The sequence below is a fragment of the Tribolium madens genome, unplaced genomic scaffold (genome assembly GCF_015345945.1).
Source record: "Tribolium madens isolate multiple individuals breed KSU strain unplaced genomic scaffold, Tmad_KSU_1.1 Scaffold_1;HRSCAF=32;Tcas5.2_LG8, whole genome shotgun sequence".
NCBI classification, from domain to species: Eukaryota; Metazoa; Arthropoda; class Insecta; order Coleoptera; family Tenebrionidae; genus Tribolium; species Tribolium madens.
The window spans coordinates 2402979-2422016 of NW_025400984.1; the positions used below are offsets into that span (position 1 = coordinate 2402979).

The 19038-nt window shown below is 34.3% G+C and overlaps 4 protein-coding genes across 10 annotated transcripts in view; 1 reads left to right on the plus strand and 3 right to left on the minus strand.

Annotated features, from left to right (window-relative positions):
* Positions 1 to 491: 491 nt before the first annotated feature.
* LOC123004243 (dual specificity mitogen-activated protein kinase kinase 4) lies at positions 492 to 4739 on the minus strand. 4 transcript variants are annotated; one of them, XM_044397410.1, is made up of 7 exons: positions 4517 to 4739; positions 4269 to 4455; positions 4171 to 4203; positions 3743 to 4040; positions 1679 to 1978; positions 1399 to 1625; positions 492 to 1337 (listed from the first exon to the last, which is right to left on the minus strand). In XM_044397410.1, exons 1-7 carry the CDS (start codon positions 4539 to 4541, stop codon positions 1172 to 1174), a joined length of 1236 nt encoding a protein of 411 aa, XP_044253345.1. In that variant the 5' UTR covers positions 4542 to 4739; the 3' UTR covers positions 492 to 1171. The 4 variants fall into 4 exon arrangements, with proteins under 4 accessions (XP_044253345.1, XP_044253344.1, XP_044253343.1 ...); XM_044397409.1 differs by having other exon boundaries at positions 1679 to 1981; XM_044397408.1 differs by having other exon boundaries at positions 1679 to 1984.
* An 82-nt stretch (positions 4740 to 4821) lies between these two features.
* Positions 4822 to 5807, plus strand: LOC123004244 (28S ribosomal protein S7, mitochondrial). Its single transcript, XM_044397412.1, has 3 exons — positions 4822 to 4957; positions 5092 to 5271; positions 5323 to 5807. Exons 1-3 carry the CDS (start codon positions 4893 to 4895, stop codon positions 5774 to 5776), a joined length of 699 nt encoding a protein of 232 aa, XP_044253347.1. The 5' UTR covers positions 4822 to 4892; the 3' UTR covers positions 5777 to 5807.
* LOC123004061 (transmembrane protein 186) lies at positions 5793 to 6491 on the minus strand. Its single transcript, XM_044397177.1, has 2 exons — positions 6391 to 6491; positions 5793 to 6335 (listed from the first exon to the last, which is right to left on the minus strand). Exon 2 carries the CDS (start codon positions 6327 to 6329, stop codon positions 5793 to 5795), a length of 537 nt encoding a protein of 178 aa, XP_044253112.1. The 5' UTR covers positions 6330 to 6335; positions 6391 to 6491.
* A 173-nt stretch (positions 6492 to 6664) lies between these two features.
* The window catches only part of LOC123004242 (myosin heavy chain, non-muscle), a 26671-nt gene continuing 14297 nt past the window's right edge, over positions 6665 to 19038 (minus strand). The window contains exons 2-11 of one of the 4 annotated variants that reach the window (XM_044397407.1): positions 18183 to 18339; positions 18002 to 18126; positions 17852 to 17866; positions 17614 to 17634; positions 17258 to 17350; positions 17046 to 17208; positions 16633 to 16991; positions 9803 to 14274; positions 7543 to 7586; positions 7205 to 7395 (exon numbers count right to left, since the gene is read on the minus strand). In XM_044397407.1, coding sequence (XP_044253342.1) covers positions 7574 to 7586; positions 9803 to 14274; positions 16633 to 16991; positions 17046 to 17208; positions 17258 to 17350; positions 17614 to 17634; positions 17852 to 17866; positions 18002 to 18126; positions 18183 to 18339 — 5418 coding nt within the window. In that variant the 3' untranslated portion in view covers positions 7205 to 7395; positions 7543 to 7573. Of the gene's footprint in view, positions 7396 to 7542; positions 7587 to 9802; positions 14275 to 16632; positions 16992 to 17045; positions 17209 to 17257; positions 17351 to 17613; positions 17635 to 17851; positions 17867 to 18001; positions 18127 to 18182; positions 18340 to 19038 lie in introns of all 4 variants that reach the window. The other 3 variants (XM_044397404.1, XM_044397405.1, XM_044397406.1) reach the window with 3 other exon arrangements.

A 19038-nucleotide genomic window follows, 5' to 3' on the forward strand; every position in this document is an offset into this window, starting at 1 on the left:
AATAAATAAAATAAACATGTATAAGTAAAAATTACAAAACAAAAATTTCGTCTATTAAGGCGGACTCTGAGAAGGTGCCCCGAATGCTAGCAGCATTTCCACGTTGAATTGCATTGGCTGTTTGTGAATGAAAAATTACCAAAAAATTAGAGAATGTACCTTACTAATGCCCAGGTAAGTGTGAAAAAATTTAACAATTTTATTTAATTAGAAGTGGGGATTTTCTTTTTGGGCGTAACGGATGCCCCACCCGGTATACGGCGACTCAAATTTTTTAAATAGTTGTAAAATTGTCCATTGAAGAGAAAAAAAAATTCTTTCCGCCTTTTCGCATCCAGCAAATACAAATTAACCATCTTCTTCACACATCAATTCTTGTACTGACTCAAGCAAAAATAACAAGTAATTAGAAAATAAGGGCCCGCAGGGCGTAATTAAAAGTGGGCCTGAAGGACCTACTTCCAGTGTATTATGGGAGTGAAAATAAACTGTTTTTTGTTTTCTGTACAATTTTACTTTACATATTCAACATTGTGTTGTAAATAAACGTACAATTTGCTTATTCTTAAACAATTGAGTAAAAAATTAAATATTAACAACATACACTAACTATATACAGTCAAAAATCGTACATGGTACAATAGAACAGGCAACGTTTTATTGTTTAAAAATCGGTAACAATTTTTGAAATAAAAAAAATATAATTATATGCAAAAAGCACCTCAAATGCATCCAATAAATGCTAAAAATAGACATCACATTAAATTCGAAACTTAAAAACCGGACATGTACTAATATATACAATGGACTGTTTTTTTAATCAGTGGCTTCAACTATGTAACATTAAGTTACTAAAGCTATATATTTATCCTCAATTACATTTGAACCTAAACATAACTTGCGATCATTAAAAATCGAACTAATTCCAAACGAAATTTGATAGTATTGTCAGAACCTTGTTTTTCTGCGAATTAGTTCGATTTAAATCTGATCGATCTTATTTTTAAGAACCTCATCATCGAGTTTATCACCAAGYAAATCGCGAATCGCGCTCAATTGCACAAACTTACTAACCATAATAATAAGAAATGATACTTCTAAGCGATTACTCACTAATAYTTTTCCCTACATCGTAACATCACCTGAGACGCCTCTGACTCGGTTAAGCGCTTCACTGTTGATTTGTCGTGAATGCGCTGATGCCGTTATTCGCCATTTCATCCATTATACGCGAGACGTAGGCGGCAACATCGACTTTCTCCTTCTGCGCTCTCAAAATAAACGGATCTTCAAGCAACCGCTTATACTTTGGTCTGGAGTGTTCGTCTTTTATTAAACTAAAAAAAAGAAACGAAAATTTTAAACAGCTATTTGATCAGTTCATCCGAATRGACTTACCATGTATTTACAAAATTAACAAACTCTGACGTAAAAGTATTGGCGTTATGGTTTTCGGTAAGGCGCGGGGGTTCCCCGTTGACGACTTGGTGTAACTGATCGAATACGCTCGACCATCTCGGATACGGAAAACGACCAGTGGCGACCTCCATCAATGTTATTCCCAACGACCAAACATCGCTTCGCACGTCGTAGCCTTTAGCCGTCTGCGGGTCAATCCTTTCAGGCTAAAAATTAACAAATGAAGCAAGTGGGAAAAACAGCTTTCTGGATAACTTACAGCCATATATGGACGACATCCAGCATCACGAGTTCGTGCAATTGAATCGACCAACTGTCCCGAAATTCCAAAATCGCACAACTTGATGTTTCCCTTTCTGTCTAACAAAATATTGCTTGGTTTCACATCTCGATGTATTATTTTGAGTTTTTCTTTTAAGTAGTTTAAAGCTTTRACAGTCGCTAGTGCAATTTTTCCGAGGATTTCTTCTGGAATTCGGTCGCCTAGTTTGTCGTAGATGAATTTGTAAAATTTATCCAACGACGTGTCCATTAGTTCCATCACGATCCAACAATCCCCCTGCAACTTACATCATAGAGCAAGGAAACTCTCAATAAGAATAAGAAATAAATAAAAATATCTAATTATCAATTTTTGTTTTGTTTTAGGCTATGAAAAAAACTTGAAACTATTTTAAAAATTAAATTTAAATTTAAAAATAAAATTTTTAAATTAAAATGTAGTAATTGATTAAAACTTAASGGGATTCTACCCAAAAGCTAACGGTAAATTTGAAGAAGCGAGGTTTCTTGTTGACGTAGGAAAAAATAAAGAATTGACGTGGGGAAAACAGTAAACGAGATATTATYTTGGGTCGGTTTGCAGGTACTGTGTGAAAGAAATAATCTGAGCGAAATCTGGTGCTTGGMTTTTTTACACATTTATGATTTTGATTTTGTTTTTATTTTATATTTATTTCAGCCCTAATTAAATTCGAATTWAAAATTAAAGTCGTAGTTTAAAATTCGAGCGACCATTAGGGTGCGAAAATTTAATAGTCCGAGATTTTTAAGAAACTATAAAATTCGTGTTGTTTTTCATTTTAATATTAAATTAGAAATTTTATTAAATTCAGAAATTATTATGAAGCAATTTGTCAAAATAATATTAAAATTGACAATATGCCAAGAGAAGTGTATTCCATAAAACACGTCGTCAATCAAATCGTATTTTATAACTACATGAATATTTATTTTGACATTTTGTTAATTTTGACAATTTTCTTTAAAACAATTTTTAGATTTCTGCTCCAATATTAATGTTGAAATTTTTTTTGAAAACAACACAAATTTTATAGTTTATTAAAAATATCGGTCTATTAAATTTTCGCTCTCTAACAAAACAAAATATTTTTGTCACGAATTTATTATTGTCAGACAAAATTAGTTTTCAAGTAATCATCAGATTTAGTGCAATTTATTGACATCTTGACAATAAGCAGGAAACTAATTTACAAGTTTTTGTACAACTGATTTCGTAAAAAATTTGTTTTTTTATTTACAATTCTTAAAAATGTCATGATAACGTCGTCACTCAAAATCAAATTACTATTGAAAATTACATGTTATAAAAAGATTTTTATCTGACAAAATCGACATGAGCAAAAAAATGTACTTACTACATTTTTGATAATTATTTTTAATTTTATTTATTACCTTAGAAAGGTACCTACTATGTAAAAATTGTGTTAAAACCTCAAGAATAAAGTAAATATCGGGATTATTTAGCAATTGTGGCATTTATTGTCAGTTGGGGTAAGCGGTTATTTTATGATGGTTCCCTTTACCTCAGTCGAACCCATCTGCAGATACAGTGGAAAGAGAGAACTTATAAGAGATAAAAGTTTTAAAAATTATTAATTCGATTCGCTGGCATTTTTACATTTTTCAATATTTTGTGTATTACTTATTTACATTATTTGATAGGGGCTGTATTTTTAAAAAATTAAAGAACAAAAAAGAAATTACATTTAATTCGATAAAAAATTAATAACTACCTTTTTTGAAAAAAGCGAAAATTGAGCCCCTGAATATGACATATCTTTTATTTAAAAAAAAAATAAGCAAAAATTCCAGTTAGTTTCCGAGATATTTTAGATCGAGTTTACATTGTAATTCCCATAAGAAGAATACGGGTGGAATCCCCTTAAGTTACTCACGGTGCAATTTTAATCTTTATATAAATATACCAAATTGCTTGGAAAATGAGTATCATTTAAACAAATTTACTTTATTATCTTTCAAGTAAATAGGACGTAAGAATAAAAAACTCAAAGCAACCAACCTCCTTAAACAGGGCCCCATAAAATTGCACAATATAATGGCACTCGTTGCTTTTCATCACCACATCCAAGTCCATCAACAGTTGTTTTTGTTCTTTTTCATCAACTGTTGATCTTATCCTCTTGACAGCAACCACAGTACCAGATTTCCTATGCACCATCTTATTCACAGTCCCAAAACCGCCCCTTCCAATCTCTCCAATGTCTTGCAAATCATCAGATGTAAAATCGTAGGTCTTGCCTCCAATTTGGAGCTTCCCGGAGGAATTCATCGATTGGCAAATCTTGAACCGGGAATCCCTATAAAAAATAAAAATAAAACCACTGTCATACATACAAATGTGACCATGCAAATTATTATTTTTGAATAAAAGTTGACGTTTACTCAAGGACGATGAAAAAAACATGATATAAAAGTGACTCGGGTTACCTTTGCTGTTTATTTCTTTCACTGGGGCCAAAACTGCGAATTTCAATGCAAATTAATGAGAGATGAATCAAAAACAATTAAGTAGTAATAACACCCACCGGGTTCTGTCAATAGTGGGGTCGATGGTGGACTTGGGAATGGTAGGGAGGCTCATCTTGGGGCGGTTGGAGCCGGCTGCAGTCCCCAAACGCTCATTGGTGGCCCCAGGCTGGCTGGGAAGCGGACGAAAACCCCCGATTGAATTTGCACTATTGGGCAAGTCTATGCTCAGCATAGGTCTCCGGACTGAAATTGCAGCCCCCGCGAGATAAACATAAGCTAATTTTTCCAAATTTTGAACACGTACCTTGATTGGACTGCTGATCTGCCATTTTGCACAAAAATTCGACAAAATTTGAGACACGAAAAACGCTACAAAAGTGGCAAACTAACTCATCGATGTTTCTCGAAGCATAGTTTGGTGTGGAAAATCGATAAACTTTTGATTTTTACTCAAAACTCACTCAAAAACTGCTTGGAATAGAACTTAAAGCAGCCATTTTAATGTTAATGAAGATAGCTGGAAAACATTATTGTTGACAGGTTGGCGACAATGAGCATACAGTAGACCAACAAAAATAAGTCTTATTTTTAATTGTATTAGTATTTGATATTTAGTTGTCCCACTGTAATGTTTGTGGCTACTTTCATAGCATTTTTGACGCGCATGCGCACGTGGTAAAATGGCTGCAATAAAATTATTTTCAAAAAACTTTCAAATTATAAAAGGAAGTGTCCCCAATTTAAGGTAAACAGCATTTAAATGTTGTGCTCATGATTACATAAGTTAGCATCTAGTTTTTAACTGTTTTTTTTACAAATGTAGCTGACCTAACCTCAAATTTTTTAATTGTCAACCTCAAAAACTTTATTCTGTTTTAGCATAATAATCCAAAAAAATGGCATGTCGCAATACCCCAGCTATTACATTCAGCCGGTCCACAAAAAGGAAGTTCAAGAAGAGTTGGTAAAGACCGGCGAAGCCCAAAAATTAGTCCACATGCCGACAAGAGCAGCTCTGAATAATCAGACTTGTTCCCCCACTCAGGACGACTTAGTCAGGTAAAGATTTTAGGATTTGCCCCATTTTTACTCAACCACACAATTTTACAGCCTTTTTACCAATTACATCATGAGAGATGGCCTTAAACCTCTCGCTAGAGGATTAGTTGAACAAGCGTTTGAGAACATCAAAAGGATTCAACTAGAAAAGTACCACAAGTGTCAGGACCCCGAAGAAAAAGCCCAAATTGAGTTAGATCCTCGTGTAATTTTCCACAAAGCTGTGGAAAATTGTAAGCCAATAATGAATCTAACTCCAATAAAACGTGGGGGTGTTAGATATCAAGTTCCTGTGCCAATTACACGAAAGAGGAGTCAGTTTATGTCGATGAAATGGCTTATTTTGGCTAGCAAAGAAAAAGATAAGAATGTCAGGTTTCATTATCAGTTGGCATTGGAATTAATCGATGCTGCAAATAACAAAGGAAGAGTAGTTAAGAGGAAACAAGACTTACATAAGCAGTGCGAGGCCAATAGGGCTTACGCGCATTATAGATGGAGTTAAATCTTAATAAATACACCTAGTAAATTATAAATATTTTATTAAAACCTGTCTTATCTAAGATACCGTATTTTGTACATAATTTTAGAGTTTCTTTGGATGAAAACTGCTGAATTTTTGAATACAGAGGATCGGTCAATGACCGCGGCACTTCCGAAAATGGCACTATGTCTTTCATAGGTACTACAATGTCCTTGCGGGTCCCCCAAAAGTCCAGATATGCAAACTTTACTTGCTCTTGTTTCTCGTTTAAGTACACTATTCCAACTAGTTTATTTGCAAAATAACCGAGACTGTATAGAGGCACAATTCCGGCAATTCCCACGGTTGCTGTGAATAAAATATAATCCTGAGAAACAATGTTTAATTGATTTAAAATTGCCGTTGTCGGTAGTGCAATTGAAGTTAAAACAGTTTGATATAATTTTAAACGATTTATTAAGCCTACACCCTGAACGAATGGAAATTTGTATACAGTCTTGAAATCACTCTGTGTCATTGTACACAGAAGTTTAATTTGGCTGCATTTCGGCAAAATTACACGAGTAAGGGACATCCTAACCTAAAAATTTGGAAGACAGCCTTTTATAATCCTACACAGACAACTTACTACTGACTATTTTTCATTCAAAAGAGTAACAAAATTGCATATTATGGTTTATAAGTGAATCACATACACTTAAATAACCAAAAATTGAGGTTAGACTTTAATTATGCAACCCGCAACATACAATAGGGGGTATCGGGGTAAAATGGACACATTTTAATTAAATTTGGGGAAAAACAGCAAGTTGACAAAATTTTTGGTTGGTATAATTGAAGCAAATTTTAGACTTGAATAAGTGGTACAAAAATGCCTGTTTTTAAGGATATGATAAGAAAAAACCGACAACCTTTTTATGATTTTATTGAACTCGTTAAAGTACAAATAAATCAGCCCGAAACCCAAAAATATGTATATATTTTTTACATTAAGGATATATACATACAAAAACCTGAAATTTTTTATACAAAAACGTCAAATATCAAAATTTCCTCGATGCTAGTGGGATGCTTTTTTACAAAATATATAATCCTATAAATGTTGTATAAAAAATGTCATTTGTCGTTAGCGATTATTGATTATTATTATTATTAGATACATAAGTGTTATTTAAATGCTGATACTTCCAACTAATTCCTAGATTTATAAAATATAAAGTACGATGAAACCCTAGAAAGAAATTAAGCAAATAATAAACTTTCATATAAATAAATGCAATCAACTGTTAAAAGTACAAATTAATCACTATAAAGCACGATATTTAAAATTATAAAAAAAACTATAAATAAAAAAAAATAATGAACTTGATTACTGATACTGATTAAGCCGAACTCACTGTTCGATTTTTACAAATAATCCACAAATTGCGCATATTAAAAAATGCTAAGTACTAATAAGGGATATACAATTATATTTACAACAAAATGCGTAAAATGCGACTTAATTGGGGGCATCTTCGCCATCGACGGCGTCATCTTGGGTTGTGGAATCGTCACCGGAGCCGTTGCCCCCGGATTGGATGGAACCTCGACCGCTGAGTCTGGGCAGACCCATGCCGCTACTGGCACCAGTGCCGCGCCTAATACAAAATTACAAATCAATATACTAAATATTTTCGAAGACAACACAAAAATGCAATTAGTCAGGCAAAAAAACAAAAAAGCAAAAGAAAAACGGTTAATATATAATACCATTGAAACATCCAACACCGTCAAACACCACATACCACATGATCACCGGAAGAACGTAACTCGTTATCATTTATTAATGCTGCAAAGAGCCAAAAAGAGGGTGAAATAAAAGTGAAAAAGTTTTTGTGATGACAGATGATTGCGTGAGAAATGACCAAATATTGTGAAGAAATGAAGCATATGTACAGGGTGCTGCATAGGGAATCTCCGAAACTAAGATGTTTAGCCAAAAACGAGTGATACATTCTGGGGCTCATTTTTTGAGAAAATAATATTGATTAAAACCGCATCACGCTATCGTCTTTTGTTTTCGACTTACAGACAAAAATTGACATTTTGGCGAAATCGAAAAAAATTCATATCTTCGTTATTATAGAAGATACGGATTTGAAATAAAGACATTATAGAGGCACTTTTTTACGAGGAATTTAATAATGTAGTTAACATTGAGTTATTGGTTTAGCCGTAATAAAATAATCTTTTATTTTTTTAAATGGAAATCATAGGCGGCGCTATGGCAATTTCGAAAAGCTTATTTTTTTCTGATCTAAAAAATATATATTTGTAACAGAATATTTTTTTATAATTACACTTAGAAAATGAAATACATATTTTGTTTGATAATAGTTGGCCATGGAAAAACTATTCCACTCCAAATGTGTAAATAATAATCAATAAGAGTTTTGTGAACTGTAAAATAGATGAAAAAAAATCGATAAAATTATAAAAATTTAAAAAATACGATACCGTAGAAGTAATGCGAGCGCCTCAGAACAAAATTATTACATATTTTTAAAAAATCCAAAAATCGGAAAGACAAATGTGTCAACAGTCTACACAATTAGAAAAAACATTTTTTTGATGATCTAATGGAGGTATAGAATAACGTTCGACATAGACGGAATTTGAGTATTTGAATAGCCATATCGTCATTTTTGTGTCATATAAAATATATTTTATTGAAGAATTATAGCGGCTTTTTTTTACAACACTCTATGTATCACTAGAAGTTGCAATGGTAATGTTAGCTTGTTTAAAAACAAAGAAATGTTATTAGTCGCCAATAAGTTGATTTACGATTTATTTTGCATTTTTTTCATTACTTAGTACTTAGAAAACTCTTTCGTTAGTGACACTGGTTGAATAATATAGTTTAAATCCTTATACAGTGCGATCAAAAAGTCTTTCTATCAAGTAGGCGTCCTAGTTGAGGACGTATGTTGCATGGCAGTCCGTATGTTATCTAGATGTCAAAAAATAATTTTATAAAAATTAAAACATTGAGCTAATTAAATTGAATTATTATATGAAACGTCCCAAAACAAACTAAAACAAGATTTTGTTGGTGTTTATTCATAAAAATCGTTCACCACGGTTTCCTGTCATAATTTACATAGAAAATATTTGGACATTTCTCATTTGTCATTGTGACATTTTATCTTCCACAGACATACGTCATATGTAATACATATGTACAGTGATGGACAGTGAATTTCGTCCATTCAATTTCTGTGAATTCACAAAAATTCACTGTAGTTTGCGTTTTATTGTCATGATAACTGACATTCTAATGCGTATTGTCAAATTTAATCAAATTCGAACATGCCGGCAGTAATAAAATAATAATTATCTCTCTGGTACAAAAGGGTATGTCTCAAAGACGTGTCTCTATACTTTTGGGCATACCAAAGACTACCATTTCAAAGGACAAAGGTAAAAAGTAGCAAGAAGCATCAAGCATTCTGTCAACATGACAAACATTAATCAAAATTCTGAAACAAGGTTAGGAAAACCTAAAGACTAATTTACACTTTTAATCTGTTATAGAAATTGGGTGGACGAAATTCACTGTCCATCACTGTATTATAATAATTTGTTACAAATATATATTTTTTAGATAAGAAAAAAACAAGCTTTTTAAAAATGACATTAGCCATCTATGGTTCCTATATAAAAAAATACAAATTTATTTTATTACAGCTAAACAAACAACTGAAAAAAATTGTTAACTACATTATTAAATTCTACGTAAAAAAGTGCCTCTATAATGTCTTTATTTCAAATCTGTGTCTTCTATAATAACGAAGATATGAATTTTTTCAGATTTCACTTAAATGTCAATTTTTGTCTATAAGTCAAAAACAAAAGACGATAGCGGGATGCAGTTTTAACCAATATTATTTCCTCAAAAAATGAGCACCAGAATGTATTACTCGTTTTTGGCTAAAGCTTAGTTTATTCGGACATCCAAAATGTAGCACCCTGTACAGAGTGTTTTACTAATTCAAAACTCACCTCAATTTAGTCTTAAGACTATTAAGCTCCCTCGTCATCGACTCGTTACTCTCCAACATATCCTCATAATCCCTTTGCACTTTCCTCTTCTGTGCCTTCTCTCTTGTAATTTCCTCTTCAGCCTCGTCCAATTGTCTCTTCAACGTCTTCACTCTCGCATTCGCCTTATCCACTTGCTCCTTGTACTGATCGGCATGTCGACGTTCGTCCTCCAACTGCATTACTAATTCCTTCAACTTCTTATCCAACTTCCTATTCGTCTTTTGTTGTGCCAATCTCTCCTTTGCCTCGACTTCCAACTGCTCCTCCAAATTTCCAATCTTACTCTCCAACGCTGCAATCGTAGCTTTCGTCTTGGTCCTTTGCGCCGTCTCCAATTCGCTCAACTTCGCCTTCAACTCCTTATTCTGTCTCTCCAAAAGCAATTTGCTCGACTCTTGTTTCTGAGCAAGAGATCTCTCCGTGGCCAACTCGGACGTCAACTGCTCAATCGTCAATTGCGCTTTCCTCGCTCTATCCTGCAACAATTCGTTGTTACTTTGCTCTTCCTCGATTTCCTCTTCAAGAGTGGCAATCCTGGCCTCAAGACGTCGTTTCTCATCAATCAACAACGCCCCCTTGCTGTTAGTATTATTGACTTCTTCAAGAAGTTCATCACGTTCTGCTTCGGCAGCACGACGAGCTCGCTCAGATCCGGCATGATCTTCACTCAATTGAAGAACCTCAGCTTCGAGAGTTTTCACTTTACGTTCGGCTTCTTTACAAGCGGCAGCAAGTTCGTCACGTGACGCTCGTGCTTCTTCGGCGTCTCGCACCGCCTCCTTACACTGTTGTTGTGACTTTTTCAATTGTTTCAAAGCATCTTCTTTCATCTTGCATTGCATCTCGATTTGAGCTTCGAGTTCTTTCAAATCACCTTCTAGTTTCTTCCGAGCGGTTACAGCAGCTGCTCTTTGCTTTCTTTCTTCATCTAATTCGGCTTCAAGATCACGCAATTGTTTGACAATACCACGACGTTTCTCTTCGGCTTGTTCTTCCTTAGCTTGGACATCGCGTTCGAATTGAGCTCGTAATGCTTGCATGTTGACTTCTAGTCGCAATTTTGCATCTTCAGTAAGTTGAAGCTCATCTTCTAATTCTTCATTTTGGGCTTTCAATTCAGCCAATTGTGTTTCGAGGGAACGTTTGGCTTTTTCTAATTCGTGCACGTTTTTATCAGCGGTGCCTTGATTGTTGACCAATTCGTCAAGTTCGGCTTGAAGTTGTCTCTTAATTCTTTCCAATTCTTCAACTTTAACATTAGATTCGTCCAATTCACGACTTAATGACAACACTCGAGTTTCTTTCTCGCGGGCTTCTCTCTCTGCCGCGTCCTTTTCCGCCATTAACTGCTCACTGACTTGCTTTTCTTCGGCTAAAACTTTATCGAAATTCTTCTGTTTCTTCTCTAATTCGGCAACTTTCTGTCTTTGAGCCTCCAAATCAATATTGGTATCTTCCAACTCGGCAGCTACTTTCTTTTTGCTTCTCTCCAACTTATCATTGGCCGCTGTTAATTCCTCAACTTGACGTTGCAACAATTCCAAATCTTTAGCTAGTTTCTTTTTACTTTCTTCCAAAATAGCAGATTGCTCAGCTTCATCCTCGGCTTTCTTCTTCGCTTCAGCTAACTGTATGGTAACCGCGTTCAATTGTTTCTCAAGATTCTTTTTGGCTTCTTCTTCTTCCTCGATCTGTTCTTGTAGATTTTCCTTTTCAGATTCCAATTGTCTCAATTTCGAACTCAAGGCCAATTTCTGACGAGTTTCTTCTTCTAACGCGCTCTGTGCTTCGGCAAATTGTGATTCTATAGTTCCTTGATTCTTTAAAGCAGCAGAAGCTTTCAATTCGGCTTCTTCTAACTGCTGAACGATATTATCCATCTCCTGTTGTAATTTCTGATTCTTTTCGGCGAGTTCAGTTCGAGCTCTCTCGATTTCACCCAATTTTCCTTGGATTTCAACCAATTGACTTTCGGCTTGTTTTCTTCTACGTTCACCTTCTTGTCTACTAGCACCGACGTTTCTCAACTCACTCGTCAAGTCGGCGTTTTCCGCTTCAAGCGATTGTTTCGCTTTTTCGATACTGGCCTTCTGTTTCTTGATATTCTCCAATTGTTCGTTCAAAGAGGCCAATTCTTGCGTATGCTTATGTCGCATATCTGCCAAAGTCGCTTCATGGACTTGATTTTCCTCTTCCAAATTCTTCTTTAAGTTGGCGAGTTCTTGTTCACGTTTCGAACGTAATTCTTGTTGGGCAGCTGTGGTATCCAATGAGTCTAATAATTCGTTTTTCAAAGCTTCCAATTCTTCGTTTAGATCACGTTTCAACTTTTCGGCTTTACTTCTTGCGGCTTTTTCCGCTTCTAAATCCTCCTGTAATTCACTAAGTTGACTTTCCAATTCACGGAGTGCTTTCTGTGCCTGTGCTTTGAGAGCACCTTCTTCATCAACACGGACCATAGCTTGAGCCAACTCCTCTTCTCTTTTACCCAATTGTAATTGAAGTTCTTCCAATTGTGATTTCTTCTCGGAAAGTTGCTCTTTCAAATCGTTCACTTCTGTTTCGACTTTACGTTTCGTACGATCCGATTCTTGTCTCTGTTGGTGATCTTTAAGGAGACGCTCTTCCAATTCGGCTATGGTACCCTCGTGTTTGGCCTTTAATTTGGCTAAATGTTTGGCTTTTTCTTCTTCTTCCGCCAAAGCCTGACTCAAGTCATTACTACGCTCTTCCAAAACTTTCTTCTCTTTGAGCAACTTCTGATTTGTATCTTCACTCAAAGCCAAATCTTCTTCCAGTTTCTTAATCTTGGCATCGCATTGTACTTTCTCCAATTGTAATTTTTGTCTGGCACCTTCTTCTTCTTCCAACTGTTCTTCCAAATCTTGAATCGTCAATTGAAGTTTCTTCTTATCATTATTAAGTGTATTTGCCCGTTCTTCCTCTTCTTCGATTCTAGCTTCCAAATCGTGAAGAATTTCTTCAAGCTCTTGCTTCCGAGCAGTCAATCTCGCTCTCATTTCTTCAGCTTCGGCACACAACTCCACTTCGGCTTGTAATTGTTCTTGTAGCATGACTTTCTCTTCTTGAGCTTGTTGGTACTTGGTTTCAAATTCTTTTGCCGATTTTATGTGATGCTCTAATTTATCTTTGACTTGTTTCAACTCGTCTTCTTTTTGCATCAATTTTTCTTCCTGTTTGGTCACTTCTAACAACGGTTTGACTTTAGTGTAAAGTCTCCACCACTGCCAATTACGTAATTTGAGGTAAGCCGAACAATTTCTTTGGATGATTCGGATGGCATTCAATTGTTGGACTCTCTTTTGGTAATTTCTTCTCGACAAGAAACCTCGACAGAAAGCTTGGAAATTCACGATCAAATCAGTGATTTTGTAATCGCGTTCTTCTTCCAAATGTGCCAAAACACCGGCTCGGAAGAAAATCTTCGATTGACCGATTCTGTATAAATTCTGATCTAATTCCAGACTTTTGATCATGGTTTCGCATGCCTTTTTGCCATCCATGAAACCCTTATTAATGACATTGGGTGTCAATAGTTCGTATCTTTGTCTAAACTCTTGGAATGGTATTCTATTAGGGAAACCTTGTCGACAAATTCGGATACCTTCAAGGACACCATTACATCTTAATTGATCCAAAACCAAAGGTGCGTCGATTTTTCCCGCCCTCTTTTCATGATTGGGGATAATACAACGTACGAAATTTGGATTGGTATTTCGCAAAGTCACCATCAGGTTAGCCAATTGTTCTTTATACAAATACGAAACAGTCCTAAACATGCCTTTAGCACGTCCGATACTCTCGGCATCTTTCCAAATATGAATGACGAAGGGATCTTGCGATGCTTGCAACAATGACACCACATTCTCATTTTGAGGATCCATATTTTTCATCAACCATTGATTCGCACAGTAATCTACTTTACCGGCATAATGAATAATCGAAAAGTCGGCAACGCCTCGAAAATCGCTCTTTTTGAATTTGGGATGCACAGAATGCGCACTGACGAGCTTATCGACAAACGTTTTATCGGTGGCTTTCGGGAAGAGACATTCTTCATCTAAAAGTGCCATGATTCCCATTGGTTTGTCGATGAGGTCGATGGTGGGTTGAAGGTCAAGTCCAAAATCGATGAATTTCCATTCAATACCTTCACGTTGGTATTCTTCTTGTTCAAGAATGAACATTGTGTGGTTGAAGAGTTGCTGGAGTTTTTCGTTGGTGTAGTTGATACATAGTTGTTCGAAAGAGTTGAGTTCGAAGATTTCGAAACCGGCAATGTCGAGAATGCCAATAAAACTGGCGCCTTGACGTTTAGTGCGACCCAAGGAACGGTTAATACGGGTGACCAACCAGCGGAACATGCGTTCGTAGCAGGCTTTGGAGATGGCTTCAACGGCGAATTCAACCTGAGGAGAAATCGAAAAATTAGCTAATACTATAGACTGTTCCGTTTTTATTGTTACAAATTTAAACAGATGATAGAATATTTAATTTTAAGACAAAAGTTTTCTATGAACATGTATCGAAAAATATTATTAAAGGAGCTACACCCCCTAACAATACCTTTTTTCTATTATTTCAGAAATCATTTGAGATAAAATTACAAAATTTGGTACAGCTAATAAACTCTATACACCTAAACGCATTCAAAGATAAAATGTCAAATTAAAAAAATGTCAGGGGCGTTCTAAACTGAGGAGTGGGGCTTAGGGTAAAAGCTACCCTAACTATTTTGGCTGTAGTTTCAGCAACGAAATTCTAAATTTCATAATTTTTCACAAAAAAAGTCTAGCGTTTTTTCGATACAACTTAACTTTTTGAGTAAAACCAGTTTAAAATTTATGTTACAAGGTATCAAAATTTAAAATTAAATTCCTACTACCCCTTGTCCCCAGTTTAGGACGCCCCTGATTAAACATTTCAACATTTGATCTTTGAATTTGTTTAGGTGTATAAAGGATATCAGCTGTAGCAAAATTTGTAATTTTATCTATTCTGAAATATTGGGAAAAACGCCTTAAAAAAGCACCCATTTTAGGAGGCATACCTTACATATTATTTTTCGATATATGTTCATAGAAAACTTTTGTCTTAAAATTTAAATCTATTTAAACACTCAGTATAAATACAGGGTGTCACGAAAATATGGGGACAAAAAGCAACCTGAGATTCCCAAGGGCGAAATAAAACGATTTAACTTAACTTACCTATACCAAGTTGTACCGTTTAAAAGTTGGAGGGCGTCAAAGTTTAAAAATTATTTTCGTTTTTCTTTAATAACTCTTTAATGGATTAATCGATTTTTATGAAATTTGGTGCAGGCAATTTTATATCAAAACCACATGTATTAGTGCTATTTCTTTTATTTTATTTTTATTGTAAAGTACTTAATTATTAACAATTTGACACATTTTAAGGCATCTTTTTGTTATACGTAATCCGAGTGGCGTTATTCTTTTTTTATTCGAAAGGTACCTTATTTTTAAACAATTTTTGTATGGCATAAAATTTTCGTATCGGCCTTGGTTTTAGAGTAAAATATAATTTAAGTAAAGGTGTTAAAATTTTGGACGTTGGCCATTGTTTTTGAAATTGCATTATTTGTTTTTTTAGGTTTTAGTGTCTTTATCTATGGAAAAGGCTGTTCCATTTTTATTGTTACAAATTTAACCAGGTGATAGAATATTTAATTTTAAGATAAAAGTTTCCTACAAACATATATCGAAAAATTTTATATAAGGGAGCCACATCCCCTGAAAGGGGTGCATTTTTTAATAGATTTTTTCCAATATTTCAGAAATCATCGTGAATAAAATTACAAAATTTGGTACCACTGATAACCTTTATACACCCAAATGAATTCAAAAATAAAATGTCGAAATTTTTACTAAGGGGCGTCTTAAACTGGGAGGTTTAGGGTAAAAAGTACCCTAACTATTTTGGCGGTTGGTTTTTGCCACTTTCAACCACGAAATTCTAAATTTCATAGTTTTTCACAAAAAAGAGGTCGCTTGGGTTTTTTCGATAAAACTTACCGTTTTTGAGTAAAATCAGTTTACAATTTGTCTTAAAGACCATAAAGAGAATATAAATTAAAAATTAAATTTGTATCACCATTTAAGGAACCCGTGATTAAAAATTTCGACAACTGATCTTTAGATTCGTTCAGGTGTTTAAAAGTAATCAGCTGTACCAACTCTTGAAATTTTATCTATTCTGAGATAGTGGGAAAACCCCATGAAAAACGCATCTCTTTCAGGGGGTGTAGCTCGCTTACGTAACATTTTTTGATACATGTTCATAGGAAACTTTTGTCTTAAAATTGAGTATTCTATCACCTGTTCAAGTTTGTAACAATTAAAACGGAACAGCCTGTATATTTGTGTTAGTTAACAATTACGTTATTATTAATTTAAACAAAAAAAAATCATAATTTCATTAGCGTCCTGTAACTTTTAAACGCTGCAACTTGGTATAGAGGTAAGTTGGGTTAAATCACTTTATTTTGACCTGGGAAATCTCAGTTTACTTCTTGTCCCCATCTTTTCGTTACACCCTTTATAATACATAAAAAATAATTTCCAATACATGCTCGCTGTAAACCTATCAACTTCCTGTTATTTATGCTTCCACAAATAACTAGTAAATCACCAAACATTGTGATACAATGTAAAACAAGCTCGACTATTGTTTCAAGTAATCTAAATCTCAAAATTACACAGAAAACAGATCAATGAGTTCAACAAAACAGAAATATCTCGCACCTGTTCTTTCGTCTGACTCTTCGTAACAAAATCTCTTCCGACCTTAATCCTCGGCTTGAGGAAAGCCTTCGTCATATCCGTAACCGATAATCCCAACAAATGAGCGATTTTTTGCGCCACTGTGTTATCCGGTAATGTCGCTTGATCTGAATTCCGGTCCTGTTTGAATTGCATCGTTCCAAAGAGCATTACGGCCGAAACGACGCGGAAAATGGCACTGAAATCTTCGTTCGTCATTCCCATTATGTTCATACTTTTGACGGTTGCCTGAAATTCGGCAGCATCGTCCACGCCGGGTACTATATGATTATCCTCACGAAGGAACGGATACGATTTGGGATCCTCGAGAATGAATTCCTCTGTAATTTGACACGAGTTACATAAGAAATTTTACTATGCGCGAAAAAACATACTTTTCTGTTCGGTGGAAGCTCCAGCCAACAATTGGTAGAAGATGTGGAAGGTTCTTTCTTGCTTGGCTTGTCTTATGGCACGTGATTTTTCAAGAAGATAAGTTTCGATGTTGGCTCCAGCGATGTATCCAGAAGCATCAAAATTTATCCGAATGAATTTTCCCTAAATTAAAATTATTTAAACAAGTTCCATTAAACTTACAAATACTTACGAATCTGGAAGAATTGTCGTTTTTGATTGTTTTGGCGTTACCAAAAGCTTCAAGAATCGGATTGGCTTGTAACAGTTGCTGCTCTAGACCGCCCTGTATATTAAAACGTTACTTTAGTCCAACAAAATTAAAATTCAAGCAATGTACACACATAATGATAACTCACACGGCCTTCATTTCGACACATCTGAATCATGAAAGAGTTTAAAGAGAAAAAATCGATTCAATTATGTCAAAATGGAGCTACAAAATTGTTAAAATGCGACGTTTTTTCTATTCTATCCAACTAGCTAAGTTGTGAGGTCGTTTTTTAGTGCGATTTTTCTCAGACTTTGACACACATTGAACTTACATACCGAGAATTCTCTCGTGGGACTCTGATGAACGCATGTAAAGTAAAAAATAAAGTAAAATAAATATATGCAATCCAGAAAAAAGTCGCGCACACCGACTACCAACTAAAATGTCCTGTCAATAAATCTACGCATAATTTTAAATTTGTTGAAAGAATGTTTCAGCAAATTTCAAATCATTTGTAAACTTATCGACCGGCTGAAATAACTAAAAGATAAAATAAAAAAATAGACTACTTACAATAAGGTCTTTCTGCTGTGCTCCGAAAGAACAATACATGCAAAAGAAGAGAAAAAGAAACAAATTAGAACAAAATACGTGCGAATCGGTGATAAGAGTAGGATTTTTTTATAAGTGTAACATGCCGTTTTTTTTTTAATTCACACTTACCGCTCCTGAACCTTTTGGTGATTTCGAAGCGGCAACGTAGGCCAAATACTGAATGACTTTTTTCGTATTTTCTGTTTTACCAGCACCTGATTCACCAGTGCAAAGTATAGATTGGTCTTCTCGCTCTGTGAGAAAAAAATATTCATTATTAAACTTCTACTGAAAATTATTTTTTCAGTACCTTGTAACATCGAACGATAGGCAGTATCGGTTATGGCAAAGACGTGTGGAGGCACTTCGTGTCGTTTAATGCCCTTATAGCGTTCCATGATTTTTTCTGTGTAAATAGGGAGTTTTTTGTAGGGATTAACAACGACGCAAAAGAGGCCGGAGTATGTCTACAAATGGAAAAATTATATTGTACTTACCAAATTGTTAAAACAAACTACAATTTATTTTATTATTTAGAACAAAAAGTCTTTGTCTTTGGAAATGCAATTTCAGATTTAAAAAATGTGACTTACCTTATGTCAAATTTTTTTGAGAAAGAAAAAACAGTGTTTTATTAAAAAAAATAAGTGAAAATAAAATACACAAAAAAAAATATTTAAATAAAATTTAAATTGTTATCAGAGTTTTTTTTTATTTATAATGATATTCAGCTTCTTGAAAGTCAAGAAATTTAATTAGAAAATATTATATTCCAAATTAACAGTGAAACAGTTTCCAACATACAATTTAAAAATTTTCAAATTTTCATAGTTTATTTTTCTTCAATGAAAAGACAAGAAACCAAAAAAAAAACGAGTCTTGTGTTTTTTTTTCAAACCACTTTTATCGTTGTCTGCAAATTGTAAATTTTCCAGCCATAGGAAAAAGAGAAATTACTAGGCCACATCAACTTAATTTTGGCTCATAGTTTTCTTTACTTTCAGAACAGTTGCTGAAATCTAGAAAAACAATTACATACAATAAAAATAAGTATGTAATCTAAAAAAGTAAATAAACATAAACTTTTTATACTTGTCTCATATTGTTCTAAATAATGTAATTCAAAAAAAAACAATATAAAAAATATAAGTATAATAGTTTCTTGG

What these genes read in the sequence shown, in the direction of transcription:
- LOC123004244 (XM_044397412.1), top strand. Translation starts at nt 4,893, where the DNA reads ATGGCTGCAATAAAATTATTTTCAAAAAACTTTCAAATTATAAAAGGA. An exon ending in GGAAGTGTCCCCAATTTAAG is followed by an intron (nt 4,958 to 5,091) that starts GTAAACAGCATT and finishes ATTCTGTTTTAG; the next exon opens with CATAATAATCCAAAAAAATG. An exon ending in ACTCAGGACGACTTAGTCAG is followed by an intron (nt 5,272 to 5,322) that starts GTAAAGATTTTA and finishes ACAATTTTACAG; the next exon opens with CCTTTTTACCAATTACATCA.
- LOC123004061 (XM_044397177.1), bottom strand. Translation starts at nt 6,329, where the DNA reads ATGTCCCTTACTCGTGTAATTTTGCCGAAATGCAGCCAAATTAAACTT.